This window comes from Diorhabda carinulata, chromosome 5, assembly GCF_026250575.1.
Source record: "Diorhabda carinulata isolate Delta chromosome 5, icDioCari1.1, whole genome shotgun sequence".
Lineage (NCBI taxonomy): Eukaryota > Metazoa > Arthropoda > Insecta > Coleoptera > Chrysomelidae > Diorhabda > Diorhabda carinulata.
The window spans coordinates 18,924,736-18,939,882 of record NC_079464.1 but is presented as its reverse complement, the minus strand read 5'-3'; the positions used below and the strand labels follow the sequence as shown (position 1 = coordinate 18,939,882).

The following is a 15,147-nucleotide window of genomic DNA, read 5'->3' as shown; positions in this document are numbered from 1 at the left end:
ATATCATCATCAATATTCCAGTAACGCCATCTATATATCAAACAAAAGTAATTTTGCCCAATGGTGTCCACGTAATCACTCAACTCACAACTGAAAAGGTACCAAAAAGTTCTAGAAGAGCTTCTTAATCCTTCAAATGCAGCTTATTGCAAGCAAATTCGGTCTCTGTAGCTACCTCATAATTATGCAGGTCTTAGAGATAATGATGAACTTAAAGATTCAAAACCCCAAAAGGTACACTCAGAGTTCTTTCTTCTTCTGATTTAGCTGGAGGATCCTTTTCTCGACAAATTTCAACTAAAATTGGATTCTAGATTTTTTCATTTAGTGATTTGTATTCTTGCAGTGTATCTCGTTTATAACTATGAACTCTAACCTCATCAATTTTTTTCATCCTAAATGGATTGCTTATATTTCGTATTTAGTCAGTTTTTTATATCGTCAATTTCCTCTGACTGTGTGTAAACGACCTTAAGTATAATTATCCACTGGTTTCATAATTGTTTATGGTTGTTATTGTATACGATACGATTTAGTATTTGAGGCAGTTTGTACACCTTATACTGAGTTCTTGATAGTTTGATATTCGTCTTTATTTATTTTCTATTTCTAATGAATTGTTTTTTTTTTAAAGTTATTCAACTTAACCTCAAAATTCACTAGACATTTCAATTACTTCTGTCTTTTTCCTAGGTATATTTTTTTTATATCTCCTTATAATAAAAATATTTGGAAATGTTGAAACAATATCAAATTAAGAAATTTGTATCTCAACGTGAAACAACGAATCCAAAATAGAAGTTGATAATTTCGTATCTCGAAATAACGTCGAAATTCTCGGTCGCCATCTCGATTCGAGTCACGTTTTTTGTAAGCATGGTGATAAAGCTCGCAACTCGCAACCTCATTCTAAACAAACCTTTTTTTATGGGTCTAAAGACAAATATGGGACTAGAGAAAAAACAAGAATTCATTTTAATAACTGCAAAGATTGCGGATAGCAACTTTTATGAAGAAGATAAGCGTAGTGAAAGTACGCATTGATTTTTTTTTCTAGTTGAAATGAAAAGGGATTGAATTTTTTATCACAACGTAAACCGTCTAAGCGACAAAAGAAAATTTCACATCAAATTATACGTAAATTTCGGGATTTGATTGGATATTTAAAATTATACGATATGAAAATAATTTTAAATACATTGACTGTTCAATTAATTTATTGATTAATCAATTCACGTTGATTCTTTTTGTGAAAAGTTGATTGATTCCTTTCTTGAATCGTTGATTTCTTCCCTTATTCACTGATTGATACGTTGATTTGATTATTGTTAAATTGAGTATTTCGTTTATTAATTAAATCATTTGTTGATTGAACTTTCAACTCGTTAACTTTTTGATTGATTAATTGCATTTTTGATTCATTCGCTCATGAATACTTTGGTTGTCCCATTCACTAATTCGTATAATGATTCGTTAATTAATCCTTGTTTATTCGTTCATTGACTTGCTCATTCATTGATTGATACGTTCATTAATTGACTAATTCGTCCATTCATTGATTTATTTGCTCAGTATAAAATTGATTCATTGATTGAATTTTTATTTAAAACGTTGTTCATGTGATTGATTCGTTTACTGATGCTTCCACTTAGTCGTCAATTAATTCGTAAACGATTCGTTGATTGATCCTTTCACTGAGTCGTTAATTGATTCTTTGATTAATTAGTTGTTGATTCGTTCATTGAATCGTTCATTCATTGATTAATTCGCTCATTATTGAATTGATTCATTGATTGAATTTTTATTTAATACGTTATTTTTGTGATTAATTCGTTTATTGATTCGTTCATTTATTCATTCAATGATTGATTAAACGTTCATTCATTGATTAAATCGTTCATTCATGAATTGTTACGTTCATTCATTGATTAATTCGTTCATTATTGAATTAATTCGTTGACTAAATTCTTGTTTGATACATTGTTTTTGTAATTCATTGATACAATGAGTCGTTAATTGATTGTTTGAATAATTCTTAGTTGATTCATAGATTGATACGTTCATTAATTGACTAATTCGTTCATTCATTGATTAATTCGTTCATTATTAAATTGATCCGTTGATCAAATTTTTGTTTGATACGTTGGTTCTATGATTAATTCGTTGAATAATCCATTGATTGATCCTTTCACTGATTCTTCGAATACTTCGTTTCTGATTCGTTCATTGATTCACCCATTAATTGATTCATACGTTCATTCATTGATTGATTCATTCATTATCAAATTAATTCGTTGATTAAATTTTTGATTGATGTGTTGTCTTTACGACTGATTCGTGAATTGATCCGTTGATTTCTCTGTTCACTGACTCGTTGATTGATTCAATAACTGATTCGTTTATTGATTCGATGATACTTTGATTGGTTCATTGCTTTTGATTATTTCTTTCTATTATTGATGTGTTGATTTTCTCTAATAGATTCGTTTCATGATTCACTGATCAATTAGTTGAATCTTTGACTTATTCTCTCAATATTTAATGGATCCTTTGATTGACTCCATCACTGATTCTCTTATTTATTCGCCAATGATTGATAGATTGTTTCGTTGGGTTTGTAATATATTCATTAATGGATCTGTTGATTAGTTCGTTAACTAATTATCCAAATGATTCGTTAGACGATTCAATAATTCATTCGTTGATTCCTTGAAAATTACGTCAATTCGTTGATCGTTTCGCTCATCAATTTATTGATTCCTTCAAATGTTCAGCTTATCAGTTCGTTACCTATATATCTAACTGATTCGCTCATTTATCGATTGATTCGTCGATTGATAAGTTGAATAGTTGATTTATTGGTTGACTGAATCGTCAATTCATTGATGTTTTTGTTGATTTGCTGATTGATTCATTGACTGATCCTTTGTCGATTCGTTCAATGATTCGCTGATTAATTCGTTGAATTTTCAATTTATCCGTTCAATCATTGATTGATTCGTTTCTTAGATTAGGTTAGGTTAGGTTAGGTAAGATTAGGTTAGGTTAGATTAGGTGAGGTTAGGTTAGGTTGATTCGTTGAATAATTTGTTGGTTGTTTATTGGATTCTTTGATTGATTAGTTGCATGATTTTTTTATTGTTTAATTGAATAATTCGTTGATAGGTTAATTGATTCATGCGCTATTTGAAAATACATGGTTTAGAAAGTATAAGGAAGGAAATTTGACCAATGACAAAAATATGTGTACTAAAATATGATGAAATCATTCATACCAACCATTAAAAAATAAAATAACCAGCAATCAGACAATTTTTCGCGTTAAAAACACTTTTTAATGTCACTGTTGAGATTTAGTCACAACTTAAATTCAATTAAGCAAAAGCTTCATTAATTTATCACTTATTGAACATTGTTTTCAAAGTTTTCATCTTTTTTACATTGTTTATACCTTTATGGAAAGATTAGAAGTATATTCTACTGGAAAATGTGAATAGTAGAGTTTTTGTCAAAGAAAATCATTCGTAGAAAGTAACTTATAAAACAAAAGGTAAAAACATTCGTAAACGCTCGACCTTTCTTTTTCTTTAGTAAAATCCGTTCATTAGTAAAAACATCCCCGTAAGAACATAAATTTATATCATTATGTCTATATACCAAAACGAAAAATTGCTGATTCGTATTCTTTTGTCCCATATCGTTAAGTTTCTACCGTTTCATTAAACAACTGTGAGCTAATTTGATTTCAGCATTAGATATAACTCGTTCGAACATGACAGTCTATTAAGATCCTCAATCTATTATGAGGCGGATCTGTTACTAGAAGATATATTTTGAAACCTTCCGCGTTGACATTTCATTTATATCTGCGTTCTTTCTATCCATCACTGTTTTCCAAGAACGTGCTAGAAAGTGATAACACTTTTGTTTGTAAGATTTCTATCTCTATCTCGAAACGTTTTATTCATAAATGGCAACGCTGTTAATACTTGAGTACATTCACAGCATCGTCTAATGAAATTTCATACACAAATATTAAAGTATTATAAAAACCAACTGCGTCGTCAATAAATAAAGAAAACGAATAATAGTCCAATTCATTGAAATCACAAATTCGACTCCAACGACCTAGTCAACTCTTGGAGAAGGTTTTGTATCTGGTACTTACCACAATAAAAAATTAACAGTTATGGCTTTAAGACCCTCATTCACCTTTTCTACAGCCCAGATCTTGTTTTTATCTATTTAGAATGCTTAAGGAAGCTTTCGGAAAATATCGACTTTCCTTAGACGGACAGATGTGTTGAAATCTCTAAAATAATGATGAAGCCATCAATTAAGTGATAAATCACTAGAAGAAATTACAATTGATACTGCTTGGTCATAAAATATCATCATAATCAATCATTTGCTTTTGGTATAGTCTCGTGACCGAATCAGCTCCACAAAAACTTGGAGACCAAAAAGTCTACAACATCTTCTAATCCTCTACGATATTTGCTGGGAAATTTGAAGGTCGACTCCCAAGCATACTCTGAAGATGCTTGACTCAATATAGAAGAGAGCAATTCGACCCAGAGTTGACTAGAAACCTGGGCAGGTTAGAACATAAAAGAAAGGTCGCCGATGAGACTCTGTTCTAATGATATAACCACTTCAGATGCTCTTTCGAGCTATCCAACTTAACCTTTCTCTAGAACAGTATCTGCAAGCCCTATTCGACCGATAGACGTGGGTCATGGACACCGAGAACATCTGCAGACGCCTAGATTTTCAATTTAATGGAGCTCCAAGTGCAAGCTACTAAGGCACGTCTTTCCCGAACACTAAAGAACTTCCTAAACCGCAGAAATTCAAAATGAAAATCCACAGGCATTCTCACTGGAACTATTTGACTTTCATGGGGTTTATCCTCTTGTGCTTGTGAGTATGAGCGAGAAGTTCAATGAATAGGAGCTTGTGCAGCTCTACCAATCCATCAAAAAGGTTATTCAGCCTTCTATCAAACTGATAGATCTAATAAGTGATTGTTCAATAATCCAGGTGCAGTAAAGAGAAAACAATTCAAAAAATGTTGATTTGACGTTGTCCTTTTTTATAATGTTTTACTCTTGGACTTGTCTCTTAATGATAAAGATGTAGCTGCTGCTCATTTTTCATATTCCTAATAATAGAAGAAGGTTTATTTGTTTTACCATATTACCTACGTTAACTTCTTCTTTTCGGTGAAAGAGGAAAGTCATTTCCTAGTAAATCCTCGAAAATAATTTGTATTTGGACGAGAGGACTGCGGTTTTGGAAGACTGTCGCTTGCAGGATATAATCATCTTCTTAATATCCTTGATATAAATTAGCATTAGAACTGATTCAGAATAAATGAAACTCTATGAAGAGATGCATCCTTAATGAGTTATAGGGTCTCAAAATTGTACCAAAATGATGAAAATCAATCATTTCTTCGTAACAGCGTCCATTTTGTTGACAGTCTACTACTACCGTAGCTGATTTTTTCGAAAAACCATTGCCATAACATCTCGATTATTTGGTATATATATTTATCAATTTGAATATTACAGTAACTGTTAGTAATTATTTGTTTCAGGAGAACATCCTGCAGCAATGCAACACGGAGGACAATTAAGACTCGAATATCCATTTTCGGCCGTTCTACTCAGCATCCTTGTGGCTGTTGTGGGACCATAAAAAATCTCGTTATAAACTCATGAAGGTGAAATGAACACCGTGAAAACAGAGTGTACATTGATTTAAAAGACATATTGTTGTCGTGCGAGTTTAAATAATTTGTACATAAAGATACTAGTAGTGATTTTAGAATTGAAATTTCAAAGTGTAGGACACTTAACACAACGACGACGATGACTGGATTCTTTTTTAAACAATCAGGTGAGTATGATTATGAGTATCCCACTCCTTCATCTCTTATGAGAGTGCTCAGATCAATAATAGCTGTGTTTAAGATTATGATTAGTCTTTAACTGGCGCAGTCTTTGGGATTACCCTTATTAAGGATTCTTTCTCCTCCATTCTTTATTGTAGAGTCCTGTTCCGAGGAAGAGTGACTTCAACTTCAACTATCAACGCTGTACTGACAAGCGCGACTCGCTGAGAACAACGCAACGCGAAGATATTCATCCTATAAAATAGCAGAGCACCCCTGCAAGCACTTGAATCGAATCTTTAAATTCAATGAGAGCAAACAAACAAATAAGCCTGGCCACACTGAAATATCAATCATATAGCGCGATAATTCCTTTCATAGGACCACAACGTTTCATAAAAAACCATCCAGTCATGGTTATAAAGAAGTAGGAAAACGAAAAGAAATCAGAAATATGGAATAAGACCCAGGTTTGAAAGAATAGAGAAGATTTCTTTCCTATTCCACCAACTGGTTTGAAAAGGCACTTTAATTCAACAAAAACGATTTAAAGAGAGTTACTGAACACTGTCTGGTGTACTTTGATTTGAAGAGCATTGGAGAAACTTCCTATAGCTCTTATCGTTTCTGTGAAAAAGCAAATGAAAGCCCCAAACTTCTCCATTCAAGCTTTTTGAAGAAATAAGCCTCATAGCACCATGACAAATAGCTCAATTTGCAAAATTGTTGCTGCCCGACCGATAAACAATCCGGGGTACATAATATATCAATAGATCAAAGTGTTGCGAAGTAATTTCACATACCAACTCACCTAATCTAATCTAACTTCAACTTTAACCAAAAACGTCTAGTCTGAATTCGTAAGAAATTGGAAGTCATGAACAATGTGGAAGGTAGAGAGATGTAGGTTTGTTTGTTATTCCTAAAACGTGTTACCAGGTATATCGGAGAAGATTACAGGCTGTAAGGACGTTGAGAAGATTATAAAAGACAACTGGGGATTGTCTGGGTTAAGCAGTTTCTCTTCGTTTGTTAAAAACATTTTGTTGACTATATTTTATTTACGGCTTTATATAGAAGTCAGTCTAGGTGAGGCAACAAATTTGAATTAAGAGAAGACCCCACAGGAACAAATCACTGGGTGTTGGATCCTATGAGCGTGCGGGCCACAAAACGAATCCTCGTTTGTCTTTTCATTCTTTAAAATGAACGTTAAGGTACTCCAGGTGGTTCCAGTACATGTAGTTATCCCTTTAGCTTAAGAGCTGCTTCATTTGACCATAAAATAAAATGCTGAATCATCTTGCAATCCTGCAATCGAAATCATCGGTAAACTCGATAGTGCATACTACGCAGCGCGTCGGCAACCGAGCCCGTTTTTAAGAATTCCTGGTAAGTCTCCCACACGATTGAACGATTTGGTAGCGGCGAGTTTTTGTTGTTGTTATTCGATTTGACCGGCTTATAAGCATCCCTGATGTTTTGAGAGCTTTGCGCGACTTTATTTGTATGATTTTTGTTAATAAAGTGAATGAATAAACCTGGCGCCGGTTCTGTTCTCTATAGTGTGAAGAGACGTTGAAATCTGCATAATGAATTGCAGCACTTTCAACAAAAAGTTTATCTTTTTATACTTTTTTCCTCAGTCTTGACGCTTCAAAATGGATTACGTTGTGTAACTTTTTCATAATCCGACATATTCTAGTTGATTTTCCACATTTAAATAAATTTTCTCTTCATTCTATTGCCGGAGCATTTGTGAACAAGAGTAATTTTGTAAATTGGTACTAACGTCGACAAATTTATGAAATACGTATTTCTCGAATTATGAAAATGATCGTGTTGGATAAAATGAAATTGCGAAGTACGTTTTGATTAATCAATAATTCATCAATAATGAATTCCTCTCCTCAACTTACATCTTGAAACAACACTGTTGCCAAACGTTTATAACTAAAATTAAACTTCAGTGACGAATTCGAATGTTTTATTTCACCCCGTGCGTGTTTTGCCACCCAACTACCCTATTAATAACAATTTATACAGGAAGAGTCAACTATATTTATATGATGTTCATAATTTATAGCTACTACCTCAAACATTTCTAATTTAGACATATAGAATGTTCCAGAATAAATGAAACAAACCAAACACGTAGTTTTTTTTTCTTTTTTTAATAAAACGCATTAAATTTGTACACAATTTCGATTAAAAACAAAGCAAATCAACCTTTTCTGATTATAATACTGATATTACTATCTCAATTTTCTTTTCAGGTTTTGGGCAAAGATAAAATCTCATCCAAGTTATTGATGGAAATTTCTTCTACTACCACTAATTAATTGTTGTTTCTACTAAGGCCCTACGTGTAAATAATACTCTAGGTTAATAAATTTTAGGATCAGTACCAATTAATTTTCTTAATCAAAATATTTACAACTCCCAGTTACGTAAATCCATATAATTCAGTACATAAACCGTAGATATCGATTTGTACAATTCAATTCATTACTTTTTAGTACACGCAATATGTTTGTAAACATTGTTTTCTTCCTGGTGGATGATTTTCTTTGATAAGAGAACAGAATTGATGTAGTCGTTGCGGAAAGTCGTTTTTCCTGCATATCCTGTTTTCTCACTCCCGCATTGATCAAAATCACCGTTAACTTTATTTTATTGTTAAAAAATAACTACTCACAAGAAATAGCAAAACTCGCTGATAAGACAATCGATTAAAGGAAGAAGCTGCAGATTCTGGAAGTTATAGAAAGTCAAAATTGGATACATCGTTGTACAAAAACCAAAATAACCTCTCCGCTGCAACTCGGACCCACGCAATTAAATATTTTGAGCATTTTCATCCTATAAAGTATATAATGGAAAATGGCAAGCAAGCAAAACCCAATGAGAGATGTTCGCATAGTTTAGGGCCCCTCTATTTAGGTTAAAGTTACTAAATTATGTCAAATAAGACAAGTTTCATTTAAGATACTTATTATTAAAACATATTTCGCGTCAAAAGTATCGGTACATAAGTTCGAAGTAACAAAATTCATTCATGCTTCATAGATTTGGAAAAAGCGTTTGATCAAATGATGAGAGACGATTAAAACCGTTATATATACATTTGAAGACAATAAATAATAATAAAAATGTGATTCAGCAAACAACGAAGATTCAATAAAAGTTAGCATCAAGATATGAGTTAAACAAAGATATATACTGATCGAACTGATCAGTACTAGATTATCAAACAGCTCTAGAATCGATTTTAAGCTCGCGCGGCATTCACTATGAGCAGTTTATTTGATATCTGTAGAGTCTCAATTATTTATGAGGGTTGCTACTTAAGTTTTGACATATGGCAACGTTGATGTGATTATGTCAAATCTGTCATTGTTATCATAAGTTTGACGTTTCCAATGTTGAACGTACTCGAAATTTGTTGTCGTATTTGAGGGCTATTCGAGATGTTTACATATACTTGAAACATTCATCTTGGTCGAAAAGTAAGATGATTTCCGATGAATTTCGAGGTGGATTAACCAACAACAGTTTGCCGATTAACTCACTTCGACTTTTGGAAATGGTAAACGGCTGTTGTGTTAGAAAACATGGAGACGAACCAAATCCTAGAAACTCGAATCCTTTTAAAGTAAATGATCGACTTTTTTTCGTAATAACAGGACATTTTACCAACACTCCATTCCACAATGGATTTGAAAAGATATTTGAAAGGAAAACGTAATAATTCGTATTATAATTTTTTTTATTCTTAAAAGAACCGCTTTTCCAATATGAAGACATTTTGTTTATATAACAACCCCTACATAAAAACTTTCTTTATATTATTTCTCGGTATTCTTTATTAAATTTATTTATTCGACCTAATCCTTTCTATATCAAAATTTCTTATATTTGCTTTCACCTCTTCTATTCTTTTCTTCTTTGGTCTTTTTTGTCTTTCCCCCTTTTTCTTCACTTAATATCTTTTCCAGTATTTCTTGAATAAGAACCAACACATGTGACGATTGGGGATAGTTTACCTCTATACCAAACTGCATACCTGAGGAATTATAAGGTTTCAAAGTGGAGCCCAAAATTGCGAAAAAAGTTACTTAAAGATACCAAATTTGACATACTGTAGGAGACTAATCAGGGCATCAAGTAACAGTAAATAGAAGACGATCCTAGCCTTAAAATTTCAGTTTTTTATCTGTCAGTTTATTCAGATCTCTTCATTTTCAAACTATAGTGGTAACTTCAATGTTGAAGATTTTACTAACAGCCACAGACTGACACAACCTTTAATCAACCAACCAGAGTCCCCGATCAAAATGGTGACTTTGCCAGCCTCTTAGACCTGTTTCTAACATTAGACCCTGAACTATACAATGTGACTTTGGAGGAATACAAGCCTGCGGAATCAACTACTAGCACTACAATCTACAGAAGATTAATATCCACAGGCATCTCCACCCGGCAGGCACCACATCCATTCTATATCAAAATTTCTTATATTTGATTTCACCTCTTCTATTCTTTTCGTCTTTGGTATACTAGTACAAACAAAAACGTTTTTGAACAGTCAAAATATCGAATCGATAGGTCATCCGTCCTTGTTTAACACCCAATTCTATCTTCTTATTTCCACAGATCAGAAATAAATTGAGAGATAAACATAAACGTCTAAAGAAGCGGTTGATGCAATCAAATCAGATGCTTTGGAGGTACCTCAATCAGAATGGACAATTGATTCAATTGCACCGAAAAGTGTATTGATCTCAAACTCTTTGGGACCTCTACTGTGTGGGACCTAGCCTAGCAAACCATTTCTCTATGGTTGCTTTCCACTGAGTCAAAGTATGAGTGATGTATAATAAGCCAAAATTTGGTTTCTATAGTTACAAAAAGCAATGGTTTATTAACATTTTTTTTTTAGAACAAAAATTAATTTCAGTCACAAACTAATAATTTGAAGTACTTAATACACCGTTTACATTTCCACTACACTAACACTGAACATTAAAAATTACATTGTCTGACACGCGTTTCGATAACCAAGTTTACGTCTTCAGAGTCTTTTTGGGTGACTTTCAAGTAGAAAATGTATTTTACCAAACTTTCGGCTATTTTGAACACTTACTTTTTGTTTTACAATCGTATAAGCGGGTCTTTGAGACGATTTTTTTCGAACTGGGAGAATAGTTTTGGATAAATTTATTCTTTCATTTAAATTTGTGGAAATTTTATATGGATTTACTAACTAATTATTATGTTTGTTAATATTTATTATATGGAAATGTTAAATTCTTCACACAAGTTATTAAATTTTGTTATTACAAATTTACTTTTGTGATATTATTGTTAAAAGTGTTAAACAATCATGAATAAACGTTAAGGTCATACAATCTGCGTTTTTTTTTCAACTACCAATATAAAATCCATTCAAAACTAATATGAGTCTGTACTCAATCTTTGAACTGAGGTGGTCGTGGTCATAGGTCAAAATAAAGAGAAGCTCCAGGTCTGAAACACCCAATGAGATTTCTATCTTATTCCACGAACCAGTCTCAAATGGTTATTTACTCAAGCTAAAATGCGCTAAAGACAGTTACTTTTATGCTGACTGGACACTACGTGGGGAGCTACTCTCTAAAGAACATCAGTTTTTGGAAGGATCCAAAGCAAGCGTCCTCTGTGAGTGCCATGTTATCAATAAGTGAAGGCTATATTACGTTTAATCAAGCTTTTTAAAGCCAGAAGATGTATGCCACGGATCCCTCAGACAGGTACGTCACTATCTAAATGGTAAACTGTCCAGAGTATACAATAGAAAAATAAGTTGAATTGTTAGCTTGGAAAATTCACTGCCTTTACGTTCTAACCACCAACATAGCCATAAAATGATGTGAAAACAGTTCACCATTGAAAATTATAACATATTTTCGTATCAAAATCAAAATATTTAATCTTGATACTTGATACTTCATGAGCAAAGAAAAATTCAAATGAAGAAGCAGTTAATGAATTCTGGCCATAACATCTCCATAGTTTTAACTTTTTTCTTTACTGAAAACACTTTTTAAATGACTAGATTTTTTTAACAAAGAAGAATTTGCAAATATCAACTATTTTCATTTAGCGTTTTCACAAATTGGATATGGAATATCTTTCGAATGGAAAATAGATTTGGAAACATCGGCGAGACAGAAATTATATTGTACTAAACTTATAGCTATTTTGAACACTTACTTTTTGTTTTACAAGCGGGTCTGTATGACGATGTTTTTGGAAGTGGTAGAAAAGTTTTGGACCTTTTTCCAGACGACCAAAGTCTTCGACTATCAGAGATACAAACATTAAATGGTAGTGGACTACAGTCGAATTAGACTATTCCTAGATTAATTACTTTCTCCACAGCTACGAGCTTCCCACCTTTACATGGATCCTAAAAGCTCAGGTTGTGATTTCTACCAGATTCACCTCATTGAAGACCTTTCTATCCACCTTCACCACTGTTATTGTATTCATGGAGGATACAAAAGGAAATTTGATAAATTCGGTTTAGGGCAATACGGAAAATTCTTGGAAGATAAATCAAAACTGGGTATATGGGTATGGGCTGTCAATTATCGATATCATAATTAAGTATCAACCCGCTATCCATCTCTCATCAATGGGTATTCCAGATCTACATGGAGCAGGTACTCTTGGTTTGAAAAAGGAATTGCAGTTGACAATCTTTGTATGAAATTTGCTATGTATCACAATGAATTTCCAATGGGGGGTTGCTACTCTATGTCACCTCCATAAATTGAATGTTGAACACTTTTTAGAAAGTTTTTATTTCCGTTACTTGATCACTTATTGTTTGAATTTGTTCTTCCCTCTTATTTGGTTTCCAAAAATTTCTTCATGCATTATTCAGTCCTTCAAAAAGCTTGAATTTTGGAATTGGTGATCATGAAATTACAAAACTGTAGTCCTGCGTTGAGATCACCAACAGCTGTATCAGTAAGTACTTTATATGCTGTTAATTGTATTAATTCCGCTTCGAATAAAGTTACGCGAAACACGATTGAGAACTTTTTCAAGAAAGTTGGATTTTTTACAGCTAGAACATCAATCCAAAAAGAACAGATTTCTTCTCTTACCAGTTTTCGAAATATTATGTTACTGTGGACGATGAGTTTATAGCATGTATTGCTTCACGCCCAGTGGTAATCCCTAATGAGATAATCTCTGCAAATAAGTACAACGAAGATTCTAGAATACAAAAGAAACAAGTACCAGAACGAAAACGATGTAAAGCACATGGTGGAACATGATTATATTACAGCAAAAAATTGTCTAAGCATGCTAAATGGACTGTTTTTTGTAGTTTTCTGAATAAAAAGAGTAATCAAATGCAAATTGATTCATTCTTGAAAAAATATTCTATACTATGAGTAAAATTAATAGTTATTTGTATGACAAGGACTGAAAGTGCTACTTTTTTGGACGAGTCCAAAAATTGCGAGACGAGCAAAAGACGAGTCCAACAAAGTAGTATTTCAGTCGAGGCATACACAACATTTTTAGACGACGCATAAGATCCAAAACTTTTTCAATTACAATGAAGTTGAAGTTTTTGATTTTTTTTCAGTGTACACTTGTTTTGTTTCTTTAGGAAATTGATGAGTTTTAGATATTTGTTGATGTGAACATCTTGTTTTATTACGAGAGTACTTTTTTTCTGAAAAATAAACGAACGCTACGTTTTCCCTTGGGTTTTTCGCCTTTTTCTAGTGACACCACTTCATAAAGAGCTCGTATTGTTTTTCGTACCTTGCACGAGATTTATCCGGCAACGAATTAAGAACGGCCGCATTGCATGGCGTGGACTCGAGTAACTCTTCATCGCTGTTAATTCATTTTATTTATTTTTTCATCATCATTCATTGTTATCCATTAATTCAGACAAAACTTCGGATAAAACAAATAATTTCGGAATATTAAAAATTTAAGGTTATGCAAAATCATCGAATTGAAACTGTCAACTGTCAACATTGAAGTGGCTAGAGTCACTCCAGAGTCACACCAGAACGTTCCGAAAGTGTTTTGCAGTACGGAACTGTCACCTTCACTATATGGATCACTCAAAACCCAACTTTCGGTATGTAAATGAATACAGAACGAAATGGCGTCGTCTAAAGAATTTTGTGTATGCTGATCACTCAGTGACAATTAATTAAGTAACCATTGACAATTTACTATGATATTCAATTGTCCTCACATTTTCTAGTAAAGACCCGTAGGTGTAAAAATCGAACTAAAACATGAAACAATTTTTAGTTCTAGATTTCACCTTTTCCTTCAATTTCTAACGTCCAAACGTCAAAAATAGCGAAAATGTCGTCACCATCTCACGACCGGACTAATTGCAGCTTCAAAACTATTTGAATGAGACTTGCATATATGTAATACTCCTATATGGACAGTTGGTATGGACAAAAAGTGATAAGTGACGAAACCAACAATATTTATTTTCTCTCTCGTTCAAGATACTTTATCTATACTGCGCATGCTTGAGAATGCGCAGAACCGAGCGGAATCTCGGAGGATAGAGAGAGAGTTATCATTCTGTCATTCTATGACTGATCAAATCATTTACATTCAATAAAGCATGAAAATTTAGCTATCAAAAAGATTTGTTCGCTTAAAACAAGCTGGTGTCGATTGGTGCAAGAAACTCTGAAAAAATTCGGAAAGACATTCTTGGAATTGAAATATCCAGGACTTTTGACCAATCCAAATCTTTCTCTATTGTTCTATACAAGGATATATTGAAAAATTCTTAACCTACTATAGAACCAAACAAAATTTCAATCTCCAGTTATTGTTATACCCTTATCTAAAAAATCAATCGTGATTACTTTATGGTAATCCCAAAAATTGAAGCAAGAACTTTTCCAGCAGATTTTTGGACCCAAAGTTCTTAAGTCTTGGAGAACCAGAGTGTCGCCATTCCATCGATTGTTGCTTTGTTTCTGGATTGTAGAAATGTACCCAAGTCACATCCATTCTAACAATTCGGTTTAATAAATCTACATCGTTTTCAAATCAATGACAGATCGTTCTACCCTTGTACGCTTTTGGTCAACATTCAAACATTTGGGGATCCATTTTGCAGCAATTATTCTCACGTCCAAATTGACGTGAACTATATGATGAACGCTTTCGTATATCAATGAAAAAACTAAACA

General features: G+C 33.0%; 1 protein-coding gene across 2 annotated transcripts in view; it reads left to right on the top strand.

The window, feature by feature from the left end:
- Window positions 1-11,310, top strand: part of LOC130894092 (cell adhesion molecule 4-like) — a 239,150-nt gene extending 227,840 nt beyond the window's left edge. The window contains exons 7-8 of one of the 2 annotated variants that reach the window (XM_057800671.1): window positions 5,606-5,904; window positions 8,176-11,310. In XM_057800671.1, coding sequence (XP_057656654.1) covers window positions 5,606-5,703 — 98 coding nt within the window. In that variant the 3' untranslated portion in view covers window positions 5,704-5,904; window positions 8,176-11,310. Of the gene's footprint in view, window positions 1-5,602; window positions 5,905-8,175 lie in introns of both variants that reach the window. The other variant, XM_057800670.1, reaches the window with a different exon arrangement.
- Window positions 11,311-15,147: the final 3,837 nt, after the last annotated feature.